The 20263-nt window shown below is 36.9% G+C and overlaps 2 protein-coding genes and 1 non-coding gene across 7 annotated transcripts; all 3 read left to right on the forward strand.

Annotated features, from left to right (window-relative positions):
- The first annotated feature begins 262 nt into the window (after positions 1 to 262).
- Positions 263 to 11924, forward strand: ldlra (low density lipoprotein receptor a). 5 transcript variants are annotated; one of them, XM_077619048.1, is made up of 18 exons: positions 263 to 337; positions 4802 to 4927; positions 5034 to 5156; positions 5343 to 5723; positions 6034 to 6156; positions 6389 to 6511; positions 6598 to 6717; positions 6799 to 6924; positions 7026 to 7197; positions 7599 to 7826; positions 7915 to 8033; positions 8118 to 8257; positions 8736 to 8877; positions 8966 to 9109; positions 9198 to 9449; positions 9935 to 10015; positions 10095 to 10258; positions 10342 to 11924. In XM_077619048.1, the coding sequence occupies exons 2-18, from the start codon at positions 4861 to 4863 to the stop codon at positions 10396 to 10398; spliced, it is 2562 nt and encodes an 853-aa protein (XP_077475174.1). In that variant the 5' UTR covers positions 263 to 337; positions 4802 to 4860; the 3' UTR covers positions 10399 to 11924. The 5 variants fall into 5 exon arrangements, with proteins under 5 accessions (XP_077475174.1, XP_077475175.1, XP_077475172.1 ...); XM_077619049.1 differs by having other exon boundaries at positions 287 to 337; positions 4799 to 4927; XM_077619046.1 differs by lacking the exon at positions 263 to 337 and adding an exon at positions 2173 to 2375 and having other exon boundaries at positions 4799 to 4927.
- Positions 11925 to 14107: 2183 nt separating this feature from the next.
- On the forward strand, positions 14108 to 20180 carry kri1 (KRI1 homolog). The gene is made up of 18 exons (XM_077619923.1): positions 14108 to 14325; positions 14423 to 14499; positions 14584 to 14686; positions 14779 to 14878; positions 15047 to 15104; positions 15203 to 15252; positions 15341 to 15452; positions 15546 to 15623; positions 15769 to 15881; positions 16410 to 16629; positions 17306 to 17476; positions 17645 to 17720; positions 17886 to 17989; positions 18070 to 18220; positions 18304 to 18434; positions 18718 to 18782; positions 19284 to 19379; positions 19463 to 20180. The coding sequence occupies exons 1-18, from the start codon at positions 14241 to 14243 to the stop codon at positions 19938 to 19940; spliced, it is 2268 nt and encodes a 755-aa protein (XP_077476049.1). The 5' UTR covers positions 14108 to 14240; the 3' UTR covers positions 19941 to 20180.
- On the forward strand, positions 18557 to 18645 carry LOC144089183 (Z30 small nucleolar RNA). Its single transcript, XR_013305035.1, has one exon. It is a non-coding gene; the product is annotated as a Z30 small nucleolar RNA (small nucleolar RNA).
- Positions 20181 to 20263: the final 83 nt, after the last annotated feature.

Raw genomic sequence — 20263 nt, forward strand, 5'->3', positions numbered from 1 at the left:
TTAATTTAGAATAAGGGCCTCATTTTATGAATGATTTTTATTCTCCACTTTTAAACATCAGATGGATGAAATTCTGCGGCCCCGCGGCTGAGTGGTTAGTGCGTCAGCCGCACAGTAGAAACAGTGGGTTCAAATCCAGGGCCAACTCTGGTCTGCAAGGGCCCCTATCCGGTCTGTTTTCCATACCTCCCTCCTATACCACACCTGAATCAAATGATCAACTAATCAGCCAGCTGTCCAGCAGCTTGGTTATGGTCCTGATTATTTGATTCAGTTGTGTTGATGGAGGACCAGCGTTGGAGACACCAGCTTTAAGCTGAACAAAAGGAGGAAGCAGGTAACACATTTTTGACATGTGTTAACAGGCTGTAGAAAATTAACGCACAGGAGCCAACAAACTGGAAGAACCAGAAAACGTAAATGGGTGTGTTACTCACCCCCCTAAGGGAAATAATGTGGGTCATTCTAGAATTGGAGGATTACGGAAGCACATTGCTGCCAGACCAAAATATATTACATATAAATAAATGACAAGCAAAAAAGTGGAGTTAACGTGTTTTACATTATGTACAGTATTCCTGAATTCTGTGTTTTTTTGCATATTTAGCACACACAAAGGTTTCAGGTGATCAAACCAATTTTAGTATGATACAGAGATAACCCAAGGAAACAGAAAATGCAGTTTTTAAATGATGATTTTATTTAGCAAGGCAGTCAAAATTATTAACTTGTCATGCCCCCTGTGAAAAAGTAATTGCCCCTGAACATAATAACAGGTTGTGCCACCTTTGGCAGCAATAACTGAAATAGTGTTTACAATAGTTTGTGATGAGTCTTTCACAATGTATTTTAATTCATTCATTTCTCTTAGTTTATTATCTGAGCTAAGTTGTCTTTAGCTTATTTTATCAATATTGTTCAAATAGAATAAATATTTGTTTTATAATGTTTTATCAAGACCCCTCAAAGTGTTTTCAACATTGAAAAGTAACTTATATTAGATTTTAAAAGTTTTAATTCCTTACAGGCATTTTCTGGCATCGACGTGATCGAATATGTAATCACATACTTTTTTTTGTCTTGTGTTTATAAAGTTACTGTAAACCCACCCTTTTCTCAACTAATGCCAGAACTTTGTTTAATAGAAGCAATTTTGTACTATGGATTAATTGTACTTTTTGCAACTCAACCGCATTCATCTGGACAATGTTGCTCGTGAAACTTAACTGTCCACTTGAAATACTTTCTCGGAAATACTAACATAAATCTCCTCGGGTTACATTAGATGCTTCGTTCATGTGGTAAACCCTTGAGATTAGTTAGTTTCTGGTTATAAACCTTGTCTATGCAATCATGTATGTGACCTACTGAATGGCATAAAGAGGGGAAGCTCTTATCTTAGGAATTCTACAAATCCAAATGTCTTCTGTGGTCTTCCACTTTGAGCTCACCACTGCATTCCTACTTAGAAACAATATCACATTCTATATTTTGTCTTTCAAGCCAGATTTTCATTTGCCATTCACCGTCAATTGCAGCCAATGAATTTATCTTTGTAACTATTCAAAGTTTGCTTTGCTTTATATCTACTTTATCTCCAGGATTTAATTCCATGCAGGAACTTCTGATGCAATTAAATAATGACCGACTAATCTAAGGGTGATTTTCTTTCTTTTTTTTTTTACCTTGCGTTCCTTCCTGTAAAAGTCAAATTTTTACAAAAGACATACTTATGAAGCTCTCACCTAACAGTAAACTGTCCACGTAGGCCTTTAAAGTAGACATTGAGTCTCGTGCAAGTACTTTTGATCATCTCAACTTCCACATAACACGACCATGCCACATTTATTTGAAATGTTTTATATTACAGTATAGACCCCCGGTGCTGCACCCGTGTCAAGGATGTATTGCACAAGGGTCAAAATCCAATCATGGAGAGGAAAAAAAACGGTTGCCATGTGCCACGTGAGCACGTGAGCCTTCTATGAAGGGGTTAAACTCATAGTAAAAAAAAAAATCATTTCTACGGCAGAGCTCCACCCCCGAATTGTTGAGTCTGCGGCGGCCTACAAATCACCCCACTTGAAACCCCGCCTTCTGACCACAGCCCCCCCAGCATCTCGCAGGTCCCACCCACCCAGTGGGCTACATTGAAATGGGTTTTATCTTGTTGCCAAACATTGCACACAGAGTGTAGGATCATCCTTTAGTCTGACCTCGCAGCAGCATCACATCACATCATTTTGCTATATTGAAATTTTCTATTGTAATTGGAGTCTCATAAAGTAGTCATAAGAACATCCCCCAGTGTGTGGAAACCATGGGACAGCTCTATTTCTTCCTGGCATTACTTATCTACTCTCAAGTTCAAACAAGTAAGTCCAAATGTATTGATTTGATTGTTTTTTCCCCTCCGTGCCGTGCTTCATAATTTCATGAAATATGAGAAAGGCCAGAAATATCCATTGTGTTTGGGTTTAAATTGCCAGATATCTGGTGATGAGTTGGGGGTGGTGTTACGGGTATGACTGGTCTGGCAGAATGTAGGTCAAACCTTTCCCAGTCTTTCTTTCACGTGATGAAAATATTCCAAGCATCGGAAGCTTTTGTTTTTATTATATATATTATCTATCTATCTGAGGCCTATTTTCTCTTTTATTTCATGGTGTTTCTGACCTGCTTTTCACTTGTTGCCGCTCAAGATAGTAGTGGTCCCTGTAGCCAATCAGCTTCTCTGAGTGGGTGAGGACAGTTGGTCTGTCATTCAAGTGGAATGCCACTTACCCTTTTGTTGAACTTTGGAAAATCCTCCATAGGAATATATAGATGTAGTATTTGATGAATATATGTGGTAATGTAAACACTGGTTGTTTTCTTTTTTCTTCTTCTTCTTCTTCTTCCAAATTCGGCTCGTTTTCCTTATAGCTTAAAACTGTCCATATGAATGGAATTCCTCCACCCAGCCTCTAATAGACTGTTTCAGTTTTGGTCACACACTGTCAGACCAGTACCACCCAGAATACTTTTCCTGGTGAGTACTCAAACTGCTTTCCCCATTCAGTTTCTCAGAATTCCAAAGTTGGCCTCAACTTTGGAAAGTAAACATTCAATACCCACAAAAAAAATTCAATTGACTCATATTGATTTTCAACTTTGACCTGCAAAATGAGGAAAAAAATCAGTTGTTGATGATGATTATTGCTCCAAAATGTATAGAAAGTGACTTGGGAATGCCCCCGGATCATCAGAAATAAACAAGAAAATGAACCTCAATTAACTCATTGCACATTGTTCAATATCCTCAAAGGCTGAAGTGGGTGTAGGTTTACATATTTTCAATTTTAAAAAATGTAATGAGTTGATTGCAGTCAGGTACGTTTTTTTTTTCAGAAGAAATCTCATTGGTTTAACTGGACGTGCTGGATTAGTTGGAACAACAATCTGCACCCACTGCACCTCTTTGTGAAATAGTTTGGATCAATTAAACACACCAGATACCTGAGACAGGCTAGCAAAATTTGGCAGCACATTTATTTTTTCAGGATCGCTTTGTCCCAGGTCAGTCCATAAGTTCAACAATGAGTCCATGTTGATTTTTTTTAAAGTCTGGACTTTAAGCTCAATGAATAAATAATGTGTATGTTAACAAATAGTTCATTAGTATTGTGGTTTTCGGATAGCTGTCTTTCCCTTGAGATTTTATTTTTCACATGACTTTTTATGTTTATACCCTATATTTAAAACCAATACTTTCAACAACCTAAAAAAAATCTCTATATATTTTAAATAAGAGGTCAAGTACACTGCTGTTTGGGGTCAAGTTATCAAAATAAGATGCATGTAATCACAAGAAATGCCAATGTTTACTTGCAGATTTCAAGCTCTTCAGATTAATCACAATGAAGCTCCCCCCTTTTTTATTTTTTATTTTTTTTAACAGTTTTGTTTGCGTTTTTAATGCCACAACTGATGTGTGACGAACGAAGGGTTCAAGTATTCTCACAGCATCAACTCTTGGCTTTTGGTCAATATTTGATTGTTTTGCTTTTTGTTTTCCTGGAAAGGGGTCGTATTTGAACAGATGAAATTCCACCACAAGCTTTCAAACAACAAGAAAACCCTTCAAATAACTCCATAGATAATATATTTTATGATTACGTGCTCCAGAACGGATACAGACTTTTCCACAACTGCAGAGAGAGCACCAGATGTTTGTCTTGTGATTTACAGCAGCTCATGGCAAGAAAGAGTCAACTTCTTTCAAGTCACGTTTTCATTGAACGTGTAAAAACTAATAAGGCTATAGTTCAAATTTAAACCTATTCTTTTTCTCTTTCGTAGGGCATAATATTGTTTTTCGTTGTTATTTGTGCACTTTGTGGTGAAGCTTTAAATCTCATTATACTTGTATAGATAATAAAAGCATTCAATTCAATTCAATTCTGTGTTTGCACCAAGGCCCCATTCATTTGGCTTTGTGTGGTGATATCAAGTACTGACATGCACAACTCACCAAATATTACAAAAGAATTGCTATTTCCCGACTTTGACTCTGTCCAAGGTGGAGGAATAGGTGGAGACACCCTTATTTGGTACTTAATTGGTCTTAGTCATATCACGGCAACTATAGAAATGAAATCTTCCACACAAATTTAGTTCTATGATCAATTTAGAGTCATCCAATAGCATACAATGTTTGATTGTCTTGATTGATGGATTGATCGATCCCTTGAAATATGGGAGAACACCAGCTTTAAACCTGTAATAATATGCATGAATACTCTTATGTCTGTCTCAGCAGATGCGCTGACAGCGTGTGGAAGCAATCAGTTCACTTGTGCTATTGGGAGATGCATCAACATGAATTGGATGTGTGACGGTGCAGATGACTGTGGAGATGGCACCGACGAGTCTCATAATGCTTGCTGTAAGTATGAGAATATAGCTGTAGTTCCCATAATCCACCGGTGTGGGGATTTATAAGATTTTAAACACAGTATTGAATTGTGTGTGTGTGTTTGTTTGTATTGCAGCAGCTAAAACATGTCGCCCATCCGAATTCAGTTGCAATATTCGCTTTCTCCAGTGTATCCCAAACACTTGGCGCTGTGATGGGAGAGCAGACTGTGAAGATGGACTTGATGAAGAGAACTGTGGTGAGAAATGAGAAAGCTTTCCATTAAAAAAAGGTTTTCTTTTTTCAAGGACACATCACTATCACTTATCTTGCTTTTTGACAAATTTCAAGGCATATGCACGAGTTTATTCTGACATGAAAATCCCATCTTTTTTGATGACTTTTCATTCTTGGCTTTCTTCACTGTGTCCCCCTTCTCTCTCAGAACCGAAAAATTGCACAAACACTGAGTTCCGTTGCACAAATGGCCAGTGTGTGTCTACATCCTTTGTGTGCGACGGTGACACAGACTGCGACGACGGCAGCGATGAGGCCTCCTGCCCACCGATTACATGCAGCGTGGCTTCGTTTCAGTGCAATAACAGCATTTGCCTTCCACGTCTGTGGGCCTGCGACGGCGACGCCGATTGCGTGGACGGCTCGGATGAGTGGCCCCAGAACTGCGGTACTACGCCACCTGCATCTTCTCCAGCTCACCGCTGCTCTTCCCTGGAATTCCCCTGCAGTAGTGGCGAATGCATTCACGGAAATTGGAAGTGTGATGGAGAAGCTGACTGCCGTGATGGATCCGATGAAAACGCCTGCGGTAGGTGTTTGTTAAATTGGCTTCAGTAATGGGATAGAATAAAAAAAATAGCCTGAAAACAACTGAAAGCAGCTTACTAAGTTTTTGGAGTTACAAAATAAAGAAAATGTTAAGTTGGCTAGAAAATGTGTTATTATATCTCTTGACAATACACCAACATACAATTTACAATGCATTATAAATATTATAAATTATACTTTACATTTTACTATCACTTTTTTATATACTATACTTTCTTCTGTAGCACTGTTTTAGCCTGACAGAGACACAATTGGGGGAAATTCTCACCCATCTATTTGTATCTCTCCAGTACGCCGTACGTGCCGTCCTGATGAGTTTCAGTGTGATGATGGGACTTGCATTCATGGAAGCCATCAATGCAACAATCGGGTTGACTGCAGGGACATGACTGATGAAAGAGGCTGCGTCAATGGTATGACGTTACACTCTTGTAACCACTTGGAACACCCATTAATTACACATTAATGGCGATCTGATCTATTTGGAATGTTCATTTTCCACCAACCTCCTACTTCAGATGACCTGAATGTATACTTCAGATAAACTCATTTAAATGCACACCAAAGTAGACAAAGAGCCATATGATTAGATGTTAATGGCACTGAAAGAAGTCATGTTGTATTCTGTTTTTTTTTTCTGTATAGCAACTCACTGTGACACCTTGACTAGTTTTAAGTGTCAGAGCGGAGAGTGTATCAGCAAGGATAAGGTTTGCAACAAAGACCGTGACTGCAGGGATTGGTCAGATGAGCCAATAAGAGAATGCAGTGTGTACCGAGACTTTCTTTCATCAATAGTTACCACCGTCTGCTTTATCCTGAGGAAAACTAACAGAACATTTCTCTTTCTTCAGGCTTGAATGAATGTCTCTTCAATAATGGAGGCTGCTCTCATGTCTGCAATGACCTTAAAATTGGTTTTGAGTGTCTTTGTCCTAATGGATATGAACTGGTGCATAAAAATAAATGTGAAGGTACAAAGAAAATATTGACTTTATGAAGACCATTTAATTTTTAATAGGTAACAAATGAAAATTTAACATGTCTCTCATCAGATATTGACGAGTGCGCCAACCCGGATACTTGCAGCCAGATCTGTTTTAACCAGATAGGCAGTTACAAATGCAGCTGTGAAGAAGGTTACCAAGTTGACCCATCAACCAAAGCCTGCAAAGCCATTGGTAAAAATCTGATTTCTGTCTAAATCTTTGTGAATGTGGATTTTATCACCGCAAGAAGTTATTTTCAGTTCAAGATAAATTGTCTTTTTTGATCTTGTTAGGTACGATTGCATATCTTTTCTTCACCAATCGCCATGAAGTCAGAAAGATGACCTTGGACAAGAGTGAGTACACCCAGGTCATTCCCCGTCTGAAGAACGCTGTGGCTCTGGACATAAACATGGCTACTAAAGACATCTACTGGTCGGATATATCCCAAAAGAAAATTTACAGGTGAGAGAGATATTATTTATGATGGTAACACTACCATTGCCTATTGATTTGCATTCGGGACCCACAAATTTATAAAAACGTTCCATTTAATCCAAATGAAATTGAACTGGAACTCACAAAAAACTGTTTTGGTAGGATGTTAACTGTTCCAACTTAAAAACTGCTTCTTATTTTGTTCCTCATGAAAGAAATTTGGGGAAAATTCCATCCCGAAATGTTTGCATTAGACCCTATGCAATGATTTGACTCCATGGTCAATGTTATTGCACTCACAAAAACTTTCCATTGCCTTGAATGAAATGTATTCTTTTGATGAAGGTTTTTGCATTTCTCGCTTTCTAAAATGTATTTACACTATCATTCTCCCATGTAAAACCCCAGTTATTTCACTTTGATCCCAGAGCTCCAATGGAATCCGCACATAACCCCACTCATCACACCGTTCTGGTTTCTGATGACATTGATGCACCTGAGGGTATTGCCTTTGACTGGATCCACGGCAACCTTTATTGGACGGATAGTATTCGTGCTGTCATCTCCGTGGTAACTGCTGATGGTAGTCGCCGCAAAACTCTCTTCTCCCAAGGTTTATCTAAACCCCGAGCAATCGTGGTTGACCCCTACAACAAGTAAGCCGCTTTTCTAAACAACCACGACCTTATGCTTTTCATGTCAATCTTGCAGTGGAAATGATTTATGCATGTTTTGTCTGGACAGCTTCATTTACTGGACTGACTGGGGAAATCCTGCCAAAATCGAAAAAGGTGGTTTGAATGGAGGTGACCGCGTCGCTCTGGTCACTGATAACATTGTATGGCCCAATGGAATCACATTAGGTATAGTCCAGAATTCTCGTCTCTCTACTTTACCTCATCTATATTTGAAGCATGACAGGTTGACCTGTTTCTCTTTCACCCTAGACCTGTTAAACCACCGGCTCTACTGGGTGGACTCAAAGTTGCATACCCTTTCCAGTATCGACATGCAGGGTGGGGGAAGGCACACGCTAATTATTGATGAAAACAAGCTGAGCCACCCTTTGGGAATTGCTGTGTTTGAGGTACTTATTTAGAGCCTGATACATACTAGTTTGTAAGAAAATAACAAAAAAACGAAAATGTACTGGTTGTTGTTGTTTTTTTTGCCAAAATGTAGCTAAAAATATATTCTCAGTTTTGGTCTAGAATGTTTTTTTCACTTTTATTTCACTTTTCTTGTTCCAAACGATCCATCGCATACACTTCAATCAATGCGATTTCAGCAGAAAACAACAATCACTTGACTGCAATCCACTGATTGCACTTGTAGGACACCAGATTGGTGAAAATGTGTCCTCTTTATGGTTTGGAATGAAAACTGAGGCCATTTGTGGAATAGTTTTGCCCATCCCTGATCTAAAACCATGTATATATTTGAGACGACAGTTTTCTCCAATTTTCCAAGCTTCGGCCAATCATTTTCATTTTGCTTCATTTTGTTGTGTCAATACAATGGTTACAATTCTCACCTGATAAAGTATATATATTTTTGTATTAAAGGAAAGAGTGTTCTGGACAGACATCAGTAACAATGCCATCCTCAGCGCTAATAGGGTGACTGGCAGAGATATCTCTCCAGTAGCAGAGCACCTGTCATCTCCAGACGACATTATTTTGTACCATAACCTTAGACAGCCAGCTGGTATGTGGTGACAAAACAATGCTTGACAATCATTCCATTTTCGTCAATGGCAGGCAATGTGTTCATTTCACAACTCCCTACTTTTCAGGGAGAGACTGGTGTCAAGTGTCTAACGGTCTGTGTGAATTCATGTGCCTTGGAGCACCTCAAGTGGGCAGACATCCTCCTAAATATACCTGTGTCTGTCCGGATAATATGATGCTAGCAGGGGACATGAGGAGATGTGTACCAGGTATGTTGATTAGATCTGTGATCTATTTAAAGTGGCATTTCATCCTATAGCTCCCGCTGATTGTTCTTATTTATGTTCTTTCTATCAGCGGTGTCAACAACTGCCGCTCCAGCGGAACCTCAGATTCCAACCACAAGCCAACCTGAACTAACTACGAACCCACCCAAAGCCCAAACAACTATCGCTCCCATTACTAGCACCAGAGTTGTGATCAAGCCGGTACCAAGTACCACGAGGCCTCTGGTCAGGACCACCATGCCTGAATTTAGGAAAACTACAAAACAGCCAGCTAAACCCAAATTCCACCAGACTACCGTAAAAACTCCAGGCATTTCACAAGGTAAAAAAACAAGATAAAATTATCCTTGCACATTTTCAAAGCCTCCTTTTCAGTATGCAATTGGTCAAATACTGTATGTAGAATAGATGCACTTTTCAATAACAGATTACAGTATTTATGTAAAATCGCTAATCCATAAGGACATAGTGATTGAAGTCATGGAGAGTTTATATATTTATGATGCCTGCAAAATAAATAACATGAATTGACTTGATGTTTTTTTCCAAAAATAAATTCATTTTAATTTGCAGCGCAAAACTCAGAATATTTACACATTTTTTCATCCTTTAATGGAATGAATAAAATAATAATTTTAAAAAAGGCTATTTATTTTTTTTCTTTTGATTTGAATTAAATCCTTAATGAGTCGAATATTTATACAGGTTTGACAACACAAATAGACTATAAATCTCATTATGTTCTTGATGTATGAACTGATTCATATAACAGATGGCTGCGTATTACAATGTAAATTCTATCCTCAGACATTTCAAATAAGTCTGCTGTAGCGGAACCCACAACATCATCTAGCAACCCTATTGCTTTGTACATTGTCTTACCTCTAGGTGAGTATCTTTAATTTCAGAAGCCAATATTAAGATGTTAATCCAAAGTAGCTAAATCCCTCTGGCTATTTCTGTGCAGCAATCATTTGCATGCTGGCTTTTGGAGGTATTCTACTATGGAAGAACTATAAGCTAAAGAACACCAACACCATTCACTTTGACAATCCTGTCTATCAAAAAACCACGGAGGACCAAGTGCACATTTGGAGGAACAACAGCATTGATGGTTATTCCTATCCAAAAGTAAGTGAATAGTGATCTTTTACCTGAAGATAAAGATTTAGATAATAGTGTCTAAAGTAGACTTGACCTTTCTCGCTCATCAGAAACAAGTTGTGAGCCTGGATGAAGAGGCGGACAACCCAATGTTTACTGAGAACTAAAACGTAATGTCATATGGGATTGAATTCAAAGGCATTATAAGAGGAAAAATATCTCTACACTGCAAAAAAAAGCCTAAAGGAAATTCAGGTTGGATTCATGAGGAACCTTTTACTTGTTTGTTTGTTTATTTCCCCTAGCCCCAACATAATACTACGTCAATCATACAGCTGTCTTATGACTGTATTCAACTCTCTCAGTTCAAAAAGGCATAACTCATTCTAGTTTAGTTAGACAAGATCAGGTTATTTTATTTCCTTTTTGATATTTTTTTATAATTGAAGAGCTGAGATTTTTTCTGGATCTAAATTTTCTACATAGTTATAGTTACATGATTTCCCCTAAATTGAATTTGTTGATACTTAAGATTCAATTGTTTTTTACTCTTTCGTTGCCATTGACAATGTTAGACAGCGTTAGGGTTAAAATAAGACTCTTTAAATTTGTCACGAGTAGACGATCTGGAAGGGCTGAACTTGTGTTCGTTCACTGCCAACCCTCCCACTTCAAAAGAATTCAATTGTCAATCCCCGTCAATGGCAGCCAGTAATTTAATATAAAAATGTTGATATAACCGGTTTAAAAGATGGATTTTTTTGCATAAAAACCTAGTTACTAATTCTGTGACCATCTTAATAATGTGACATATAATCCTAAATTCAAATATAGATTCAAGCTACTAAATTAATGCAAGTTTTGCACATTATCATCCAAGTTACCACTTGAAATGTACCCAGGTCTTTCATATTATTGAAGGGTTCATAGTGAAATGCCCAAATATGAGCAAACTTAGTATATATAACCCTTTCTCAAAATTTTTGGGGTCCTCTCTTTTTGAAATAGAAATAATTTGCCACGGAGCTTGAATGTAGATTGCCGATGAAATGTGGGCCAATGCCTCATTTACCTTCTTCACCTCAGTATTCATTTTGAATGATCACTTTTGGAAAGTAAGAACCTCAAGTAGTGCTGCTCACTCGTTTGTGCCTTGAATAGTACACCGCATACTCTGTCTGAGGAGGACCGACACATTCCTTGGAACGGCTTTGATGCAACCATGTGTGACCAATGGGGCCTAATGCATTGTACTACTACACATGTATATATTTATAGCCTCTCAGAGGAGCAGAAGCTAACGCTGTGTTGCCGACAGAAGAAAAACGTGCCTGATGACGATCTTTTTTTTTTAGCTTCAGCGCTTTGGTGTTTTTTTTATTGTTGCTAAAAAGTCAATTGTAGGGTATTGTACAGAATCCATAAAACCAATGTCTATTTACGGTGACTTGTTACGACGAGGAGAGTCTATTGTGATGTTTTTTTGTCTTTCTGGTGGAAGTTAGAACATCTTAAATGCTTGTGTAGATGTACAAACACTTTTTTTTCGACATTCGTCCACCGGGAATGGAGTTTATGCTTATGTAAATAGGGTGTTCATAAATGTAAATATTTGTCCTGCTTTCAGGAAATGATCCTTTTGCTGTTCCCGTTTTTGTTCACTGTGCAGAAATAAAAAAATCTATTTATTTTAGGTCCTCTCTGGGCTCTTTTATTTGTCTTTAGGATGTAATATGAGTGTTTCAGTTCTGTTACTCACTCACAGTTAACCACAGTATTAACTCATTGGCTGACATTGGGGGTGAAAGACGTCCACCGTATATTGTAGAGTTTATTTTTTTAAAAAAAACTTCAAAACTAAGCTTTAACCTATTCCTACATTATTAACAAAGTTTCAAACTGAGAAGTATGGTCATTAGTAAGTGATTTCTGTTTTAGTAAACATTTCACAACATCAAAAGCATATTTTGGATGCCATAGTCTTTTTATGGTTTTGTGATTATTGTCCTCACTTTCCAATTTTAGTGAAATACCATATGTAGCATATTGTCACTGCACGTGAGACAGTTTGATTTGTAGTATTATAAGTGCAGCAGCGTATTCCGCAGTTTAACAGCTGTGGTATGCAGCCATGGCTCAGAACGTGACCATTTTTTTATATTATCTTCTTTAAGGGGAGGGATACCATAGCTTATTTTCCAGAAAAAAGTTAACTTTTCCGAGAAAAGCCCGATATCACGTTTCAAAATAAATAATCTCTTGTTTTGAGATCACATTTCTGTAAAAAAAAAAAGCACTTATTAGGTATTAGGTTCACACATAATCTGAAATCCACTATATTGTTCTCAAAAATAATAATTCTTTAAATTCATCCATAAAAAAATGCATGTATATTATGAAAAAAGCTTGCGTGAGGTATCATTTAAAGATGATGTATGATGACAGCATTGCTTAACAATAGACTGCTGGTTTGCGTTATATTGCTTTTGGTGGAGATCGTATTTCAGAAAATGTAGTTTTATTTTATTTTATTTTGCTTTTTGAAGTTAGAACCACAGCAACAAAAAATGTCAACAGAATTTTGAGAACTTACTGAGAAAAGTAGGTCACAATTTAGGGACTCATCCCTCCTGTTGAGCAAAGTTCAATGCTGAACATTAACGGAAACATGGAGCTGATAACATATATGACGTGGGAGGGAAAGAGTGCTGGAATGCCTCCCTGCAACAAAAAAGCCCAACACGCATTCAGGTTTTTCCACAGGATTCCAGGCCAAATTACAGTCTTTCCATCAGTTCAATCATTAGCCAGTCAAACCCTTTAAAAAAAACACCCCCCCCCAAAAAAATGCTCAGTCTTTCTTGGCAGCGATAGCATAAATCTACTGTTTTTCAAACAAATGGAACATCCGATCCTTTTACGTTATTAATCATTAATTGTGCTGCACAAGGTTATATGTCAACGCCCTATTATTCAGGTAAAATTGAAAAAAAATAGAGTGAATTTGAAGGTTTTCACATATACTTTAAATATGTATATATATATGTATAGGTATATATATATATATATATATATATATATATATATATATACATATATATATATAGGTATAGGTATATGTATATATATATATATATATATATATATATATATATATATATATATAGGTATAGGTATATATATAAATATATATATATATATATATATATATATATATATATATATATATATATATATATATATATATATATATATATATATATAATATTATACGTATTTTATTATATTACATCTAAGGAGAAGATATAGAAGGAAACGGATATAAAGGGAATGTGGATAACCAGTGCCTAAGCAGTTACTGTAAACAGATACTGCTCATTTGTTTGGCCATGACACCACTTTTATGGTCACGCACGTCACTTGGCCTTGCCTTGTATAAACACAGGAGAAGCAGTATTTTGATTATTTTTATGGTTTAACATTGATGGCCTACTACTTGTTTTTTTAATATTTGATATGTACTGTAAATATATGACTAGTGGGATGGTGGCCATCATCAATGGTACAATTTTAAAAAATCAAATAAATTACATTATTAGAACAAGAGTGTGTAGACAGTAAAGATCCAAATATCCCCCCCCCCCCCTTCGTTTGCAGCAGGATTTTTATTCTTAAAAGAGATTCTTTAATATCATTTATTTAACATAAATTACTTTAAAGTCATTTACTTTCCTTTTTTGCTATGGCCTTCTTGACTTTACATATCCAAAACAACATTGCTGAGTGTTTGCGCCCCCTAAAGGACATTCAAAATACATACCGGAAACCATGTGCTTCCCCTCAACGCACTCTTCGATGGATATTAGATATCGTTTACCCCTTTGCTCACACAGACACCAGGCATCTAGTTTTACAAATGTGATATCTAATTACACTCGTGTACTGTGTGATTCTGCTTCGTCTATCTAGTTTCTTGATTTATAAATACATCCTAAAACTGCATCAAACCATGAATGACAAGACAGGTTTTAGAATTAACACCCAATTCGCGGAGAAATATGACAAATATCGACAGAGGGAAGAACTGCAGAGACGTAAGTGTGATTATGTTGGCTTATGCTAGGTATGTCAACGTGGAATAAAGCTAACGGGTTCTCCCTGATTTTTATTTATTGTATTATTTATTATTAGTAAAGGATCGATATGGAGACCGAGCGGATGAAGAAGAATCGGAATCATCGGAGTCCAGTTCGGACGACAGTGAAGTGGTTAGTATCGCTTTTCTTTATTCAGTTCTTCAATATGAATTGGATAAATCCGATTAATTTAATTCCTTCCACTCGATCCTCTAGGATTTGGATCCAGAAATTGAAAGAGACTTTTATAGGACATTGTCACTCCTGAAGAAGAAAGACCCAAAGATCTACGAGAAAGATGCGAAATTCTACTCCAAAGGTGGAAATTGAATTATTATTTTTGCAATGATTTTATCTATATGATGTGTGAAAAGCTTATAAAGCTTTTGATTTATTTTTATTTTCTCTTAGACTCCCCCAACACTGAGGAAAAACCTTCAACTTCAAATTCAAAAGTGAAGCCCATGTACTTGAAGGACTATGAGCGGAAAGTCATACTTGAGAAGGAAGGGTAAGTGAACTACTATTTATGGTAGGCCTGTACAATATACATCATTTTTTTTAATTGCAAATGATCTTTTAAAAATCTGTAATGTTTTAATGCTCTTTTGCCAAATTAGGAAATCCAGCAACCAATGAAATAGTCAAAAATATTATTATTATTTTTTTTTTTTTCCAGAAAATATGAAGATGAGGATAGTGACAGTGATAATGAGGAGGCAGCGAAAAGACGAGAAGTGGGTCATTTTATTAGTTGAAATTGCGGCCATTAATTTAGATGTGTTTCTAATACTCTAACGTAGTTTTCTAATGTTTTTTTTCTTTTACTTTCCAGAGGGCCTTTTCCCCCAGCTACATGCAGGAGCAGAAACAACTGAAAGAAAGGTAGCAACTATGTTTTTGGATATTAAAGTCAGGTCACTCTATTTTTGATACATCTAAAATAAACCCTGATGTTGCAAATTTTTTTCAGTTTCCAAAAGTTTGTTCAAGATAGCGATGATGATGATGACAACAGTGAAGGCAGTGGAGAAGAAGGGGTCTCTCAACTGTTGACTAGGAGGCTCAAAACACAGGAAGAACAGGTGAGAAACAACAATAGTCAAATACAACCTGCACTTACATTAGACTGACCAACAAAATTCTCATGACATCTCTACATATTTATTTGGTATTAGGACGAAGAGGAAGCTGACTATGTAGAGTGGCTCAAAGGGCAAAAAGATCTTGATGGACCTGAGGAGGTAAAGGAAATGGTGAGTAAATGTGTCTTCCTAGGCTTTAATGCATGCGTTTATGGAAATCTGGTGATATTAAACTTTAGGTACCCTTGAATGGGCACACTAGTATTAAGTGTTGTCATAAGTAATATAGAAGTAATCTTTTTTTTCATTGTCACAGAAATACCTACGAGACTACTGGAATGATCCTGAACTGGATGAGGAGGAGTGTTTTCTCCGCGACTACGTTCTGAACAAACGCTACAAAGATGATGATGACCAAGACGATGAGAGGTGCTATGTTTTTTTTTAATCATCTTTATACATTTTGTTAGAGTAGCAGTTCCAAGTGTGTTTAAAATTTTCTTATTTTAGCTCCCTATGAAGCGTGGCAGAATAAGCAGAAGAAAATAATGAATGGCCTCACTACAAATTTTTTTAAAGACAAGTGATGATTTTAAGTAATAAAAAAATAATAATAACACCAACAACACTTGTATACCTAGTGTTAATATTTTGTTGACGAAAAATTAAGTGCAAAACCTGTTTGTGCTGTCAGCCTGCAAGTGATACTTTGATTAATATAATTAATAATATTTTCATATTGAATGGCTTGTTGCTAGATATCCCTTTTTGGCAAAAAAAAAACAACCCAAAAAATTAAATTTAATGTAATACTGAAATTTCTTTTTAAAATTCATCTGCAGCAAAAACAACTAATTAACTCACAACATCAATGTATTGCATCAGTCCAGTTTTTATTTAAATCTGAAAGTGAAAATATACATATTGAATAACACATGCGCAACTTATCATTTGTAGGATCCCAACTTATGAGGAGGTAGTCGAGGATGATTCTGAAGAGGAAGAAGAGACGTTCTTGGTGCGACAGGAGAACTTTGAGCGTGGCTATAACTTCCGCTTTGAGGAGCCTGATGCTGAACGGATCAAGACCTATCCTCGCACCATCGCCACATCAGTCCGCACCAAAGATGATCGCAGAAAATGCAAAAGGGAGGAAGTCACAGAAAGGAAAGAAATGGTATGCAAAAAGCAAAACATACGCATTCAGAGGCAGTTTTCCCATTTTAAGTGAAATGGGCATCAATCCTTGTCAAAAGTAGACAATGCACTATTTTTCTGTAACTTGTTAATTTTAGGGTACTTCTGGTTCATCCTTTTGATTTTGGGTCACTTCCTGCACATTATATTAGGTACAAAGTAGGTACAAATTCTGATCAGAATCTTCGTATTATGAGCGGATTTGATTTTTTTTTCTCTAGTTTGTTTAGCCCAAGGGTAAATGGATTAAAAGAACTGGATTAAAAGCCCTGAATATTCATTTTTTTAACAGATCTAAAACAATGTTTATTTTAGCTTTTATTATATGTTTTTAGATTTTACAAAATGATTTTTAAACTAAAAACACAGAAAAAATTATTTAAAAAGTACAATTATTGATTTAAAAGGGGGAAAATCAGGAAATTTAATATACATCTATACTCTTCATTTTAATTTGATCCTAAAACAGAAAGTCGGCACTCATGACTTACTTTCCCGGGCCACACAAAATGATGCGGCGGGCCAGATTTGGCCCCCGGGCCGCCACTTTGACGCGTGTGGTTTAGATGTTGTCATATGCTATTTTGGATTTAAGAAGAGAAGGAAAAATGAATTGAATTCTGACCCTCATCTTCTACCTTCCACAATTTTTCCAGATGAAACAGCAAAAACGGGAGAATTTGAAGCAAATGAAGAACTTGAAGCGAAACGAGATCATGGAGAAACTAAAGAAGCTTCAGCAACTCACCGGCAATGACGACCTGGCTTTTAATCCGGCTGATCTGCAAGGAGACTTTGATTCGCAACATCATGACCAGCTCATGCAGGTGGGGGTAAAACGACGCAAAAAGACGTACTTTGCTACTTTTGTTTTGTTTGTGGTTTGTTACAGAAGAAATGCTCGAAATGGGATGTGTGAAAATGCCTTTAATCTTAATGTCTTTCACAACAACTGTACTGAAGCTTGAATGCATGAACTTTCTCTCTATTTGCAGAAATTCTTTGACGAAAAGTACTATGGCGAGCAAGAGGATGATAAGCCGCAGTTTGAGGATGATGACGAAGTTGAGGGTAACTTATATTTTTGTTGTAGTTTTTCACAAACCTCAATTGTTGAAGTCAAAATGCTAGGTTCTAATACATGACAATGGATTGTAAATTTGGCTCTTTTAATTCTTTATGTGGCTGATTCAATGTGTCTTCATATTTATAACGTTTACTTTGCTTATATGACAGAGCACTGGAACTGGGACACGTGGACAGGAAAAGAGCAAGAAGAATATAATGATGAGGAAGACTATGATGCTTCAGAGCCACACTGTGATGACCAAGATTTTATTGTCAGTTCATCCTTCCTATGAGGAATTATTATGTCAACCTTGACTAGGTATTCTTGTAACATCTTCCCATGTTAAAACAGATGGATGCCGACTACGACCCCAGCCAGCACGTTTCTAAAAAGCAGAAGAAGAAGATGATGAAGAAGGCTGACATACCTTTAATGGGCAATAAGAAAAAGAAGTGTCACTTTGCAGAAGTGCTCTCAAAAGACAAGCCTGTATTCGATCCTCGTAAGTGTCAACAGACTTGTCATACATACTACTTGTCAGTTTTAATGCTGCGTTCGTCTAAGTTAGTAGTTTTTATTTCACAGAGGTGAAGAGCTTTGAGGAGTACCTAGATGAATACTACAAACTGGACTACGAGGACATCATCGACGACCTCCCGTGTAGATTTCGTTACAGGCAGGTCCTGGCCAATAACTTTGGTCTATCCACTGATGAGGTATGCATAGGAACATTTTTACCATCTACGATTTCTAGAATCAGATCTCATAATGCCATGCGTTCTGTGCAAAATTAGCATTTGGATATTTATTACGGAGTGTGTATTTTTTTCCTTCTGTGCTGCAGTGATGAACTTTTGAGATGACCTGGTATTGCCTAAAAGCTCTGACCAGGGAATGATTTTATACTTTAATCTTCTCTCTGAGCAGACCATGTTGCGTTTAATTAAATCACATCTTTTTTTTTTCAATTACAATTAACGGACTCTTTCAATTCCACAGATCTTGGGGGCTGATGATCAGGAGCTCAATAAATGGTGCGCTCTGAAGAAAGCCTGCATGTTCAGGTACCAAATGTTATAGTGGACACGAAACTTATGCAAAACAAAAGCACAGTCAAATAACATGCCAACTTATCTGGAACCCAATATGTAAATATATTACTAATACTGTATTCAATAAAGCTCACGCAACAACAACAAAAAAGAAATAGAAAATGTAATTGATAGAATGTAAGAAATATTAAATGATAAATACATTTATGAATTATTTTGGTTTTTTTCAACTAAATATGATTAATAAAATAATAAGTTGCATTTTTTTGCCAAAAGAGACATCAAGTAATCAGTTATTCAATAGATTTTTTTCTATGAGAAAAGTGTTACTTTGTATTTACAGGCTTAGATATCAGATAGGGGAGGAAAAAGAACACTTAAGATGGAAGTTTTGCATTTTATTGTACCTTTTTAAAAAACTTTTTAAGGCACAGGACCGTTTTTGGTAATAATAAAACAAATATATTGATTATTATACATTGATTATTGATTGTCATGCCCTCAACCACACAGATCTGACCAGGAAGAGAAGAAGGATTTGAAGAACTACAAGATAAAATCAAAGAATGTTAAAAAGAAACGACAAATACTCCATTCTGTGTATTCTGAGTGAGTTGAACACGCTGCAGTTTTGCTAACCACTTGCATGGCTGAGGACATTTCTTATGTTGTTCTCTGATTTGACTCAACAGGAAAGATACAGAGGGAGCACCCGCAAAGGCCATGATGGGAAAGAAGCGACGTGACCGCGTGAAAAATGCCGAAAGGAACAACAAGGAAGCCGAGGACAGGGACGCAGCCTCGAAGATGGACGCATCGGATGAGACGGCGAATGCTCTTCGAGAGGTCGGATCTGATGCGGCGGAACCCGAGGAGTTTCTCACGAAAAAGATCAAACTACAAGAGGAACCTAAGCAGACTCTTGTGGTTGATCAAGAGGTTCAAGTTAAAGATCAGGTTAAGACTAAATTGCCCAAGAAGAACAAGCAATTTGGACGCCGCCGCAAGATGGGATCGGTCGGAGTGAAAATTGGAGGACAGGAGTTTAGTAGACAGAGGCTGAAGGCGTACGGTTTCAATCCGAAGAGATTGTTCTTCAGGCAACTCGGAAGGCAAAGACGGAAAGAGCAGCTAAAAAAGGAGAAAGAGGAAAAAAAGCTGCTTAATTGAGCTACTGTTTTATAAACTGACAGTACGTGATAATGGTCCAAATATGTCAGCATTTATTTTTTCGCTTTAACGGATCTCATTCACTGCCATGAAGGAGATTTTTTACCATTGGATGACCATGATTCTCTGTAATTGACGCTGATAAAAGTCCAATCCATTTGGCATCAGTCCCAATAACTATTTGGGGCTTTTTGAGATCTTTTAAATAAAAAAAATATGAAGAAAAATAGGACTCAGTCACTTGCCCTTGTGATCTTCGGGTTCTCATTAGCGATTGGTACATTTTTTTTCCAGAAGTGTATTTGTGAGTACAAATTGAACTC

Source organism: Stigmatopora argus, chromosome 14, assembly GCF_051989625.1.
Source record: "Stigmatopora argus isolate UIUO_Sarg chromosome 14, RoL_Sarg_1.0, whole genome shotgun sequence".
NCBI classification, from domain to species: Eukaryota; Metazoa; Chordata; class Actinopteri; order Syngnathiformes; family Syngnathidae; genus Stigmatopora; species Stigmatopora argus.

Excerpts from the sequence above, each read along its gene's own strand:
- ldlra (XM_077619046.1), top strand. The coding sequence starts at position 2,321 with ATGGGACAGCTCTATTTCTTCCTGGCATTACTTATCTACTCTCAAGTT. Across the intron at positions 7,198-7,598 it reads TCCCAAAAGAAAATTTACAG|AGCTCCAATGGAATCCGCAC; the intron begins GTGAGAGAGATA and ends CTTTGATCCCAG. Across the intron at positions 7,827-7,914 it reads GTGGTTGACCCCTACAACAA|CTTCATTTACTGGACTGACT; the intron begins GTAAGCCGCTTT and ends TTGTCTGGACAG.
- kri1 (XM_077619923.1), top strand. The coding sequence starts at position 14,241 with ATGAATGACAAGACAGGTTTTAGAATTAACACCCAATTCGCGGAGAAA. Across the intron at positions 14,687-14,778 it reads TGCGAAATTCTACTCCAAAG|ACTCCCCCAACACTGAGGAA; the intron begins GTGGAAATTGAA and ends ATTTTCTCTTAG. Across the intron at positions 19,380-19,462 it reads CTCCATTCTGTGTATTCTGA|GAAAGATACAGAGGGAGCAC; the intron begins GTGAGTTGAACA and ends TTGACTCAACAG.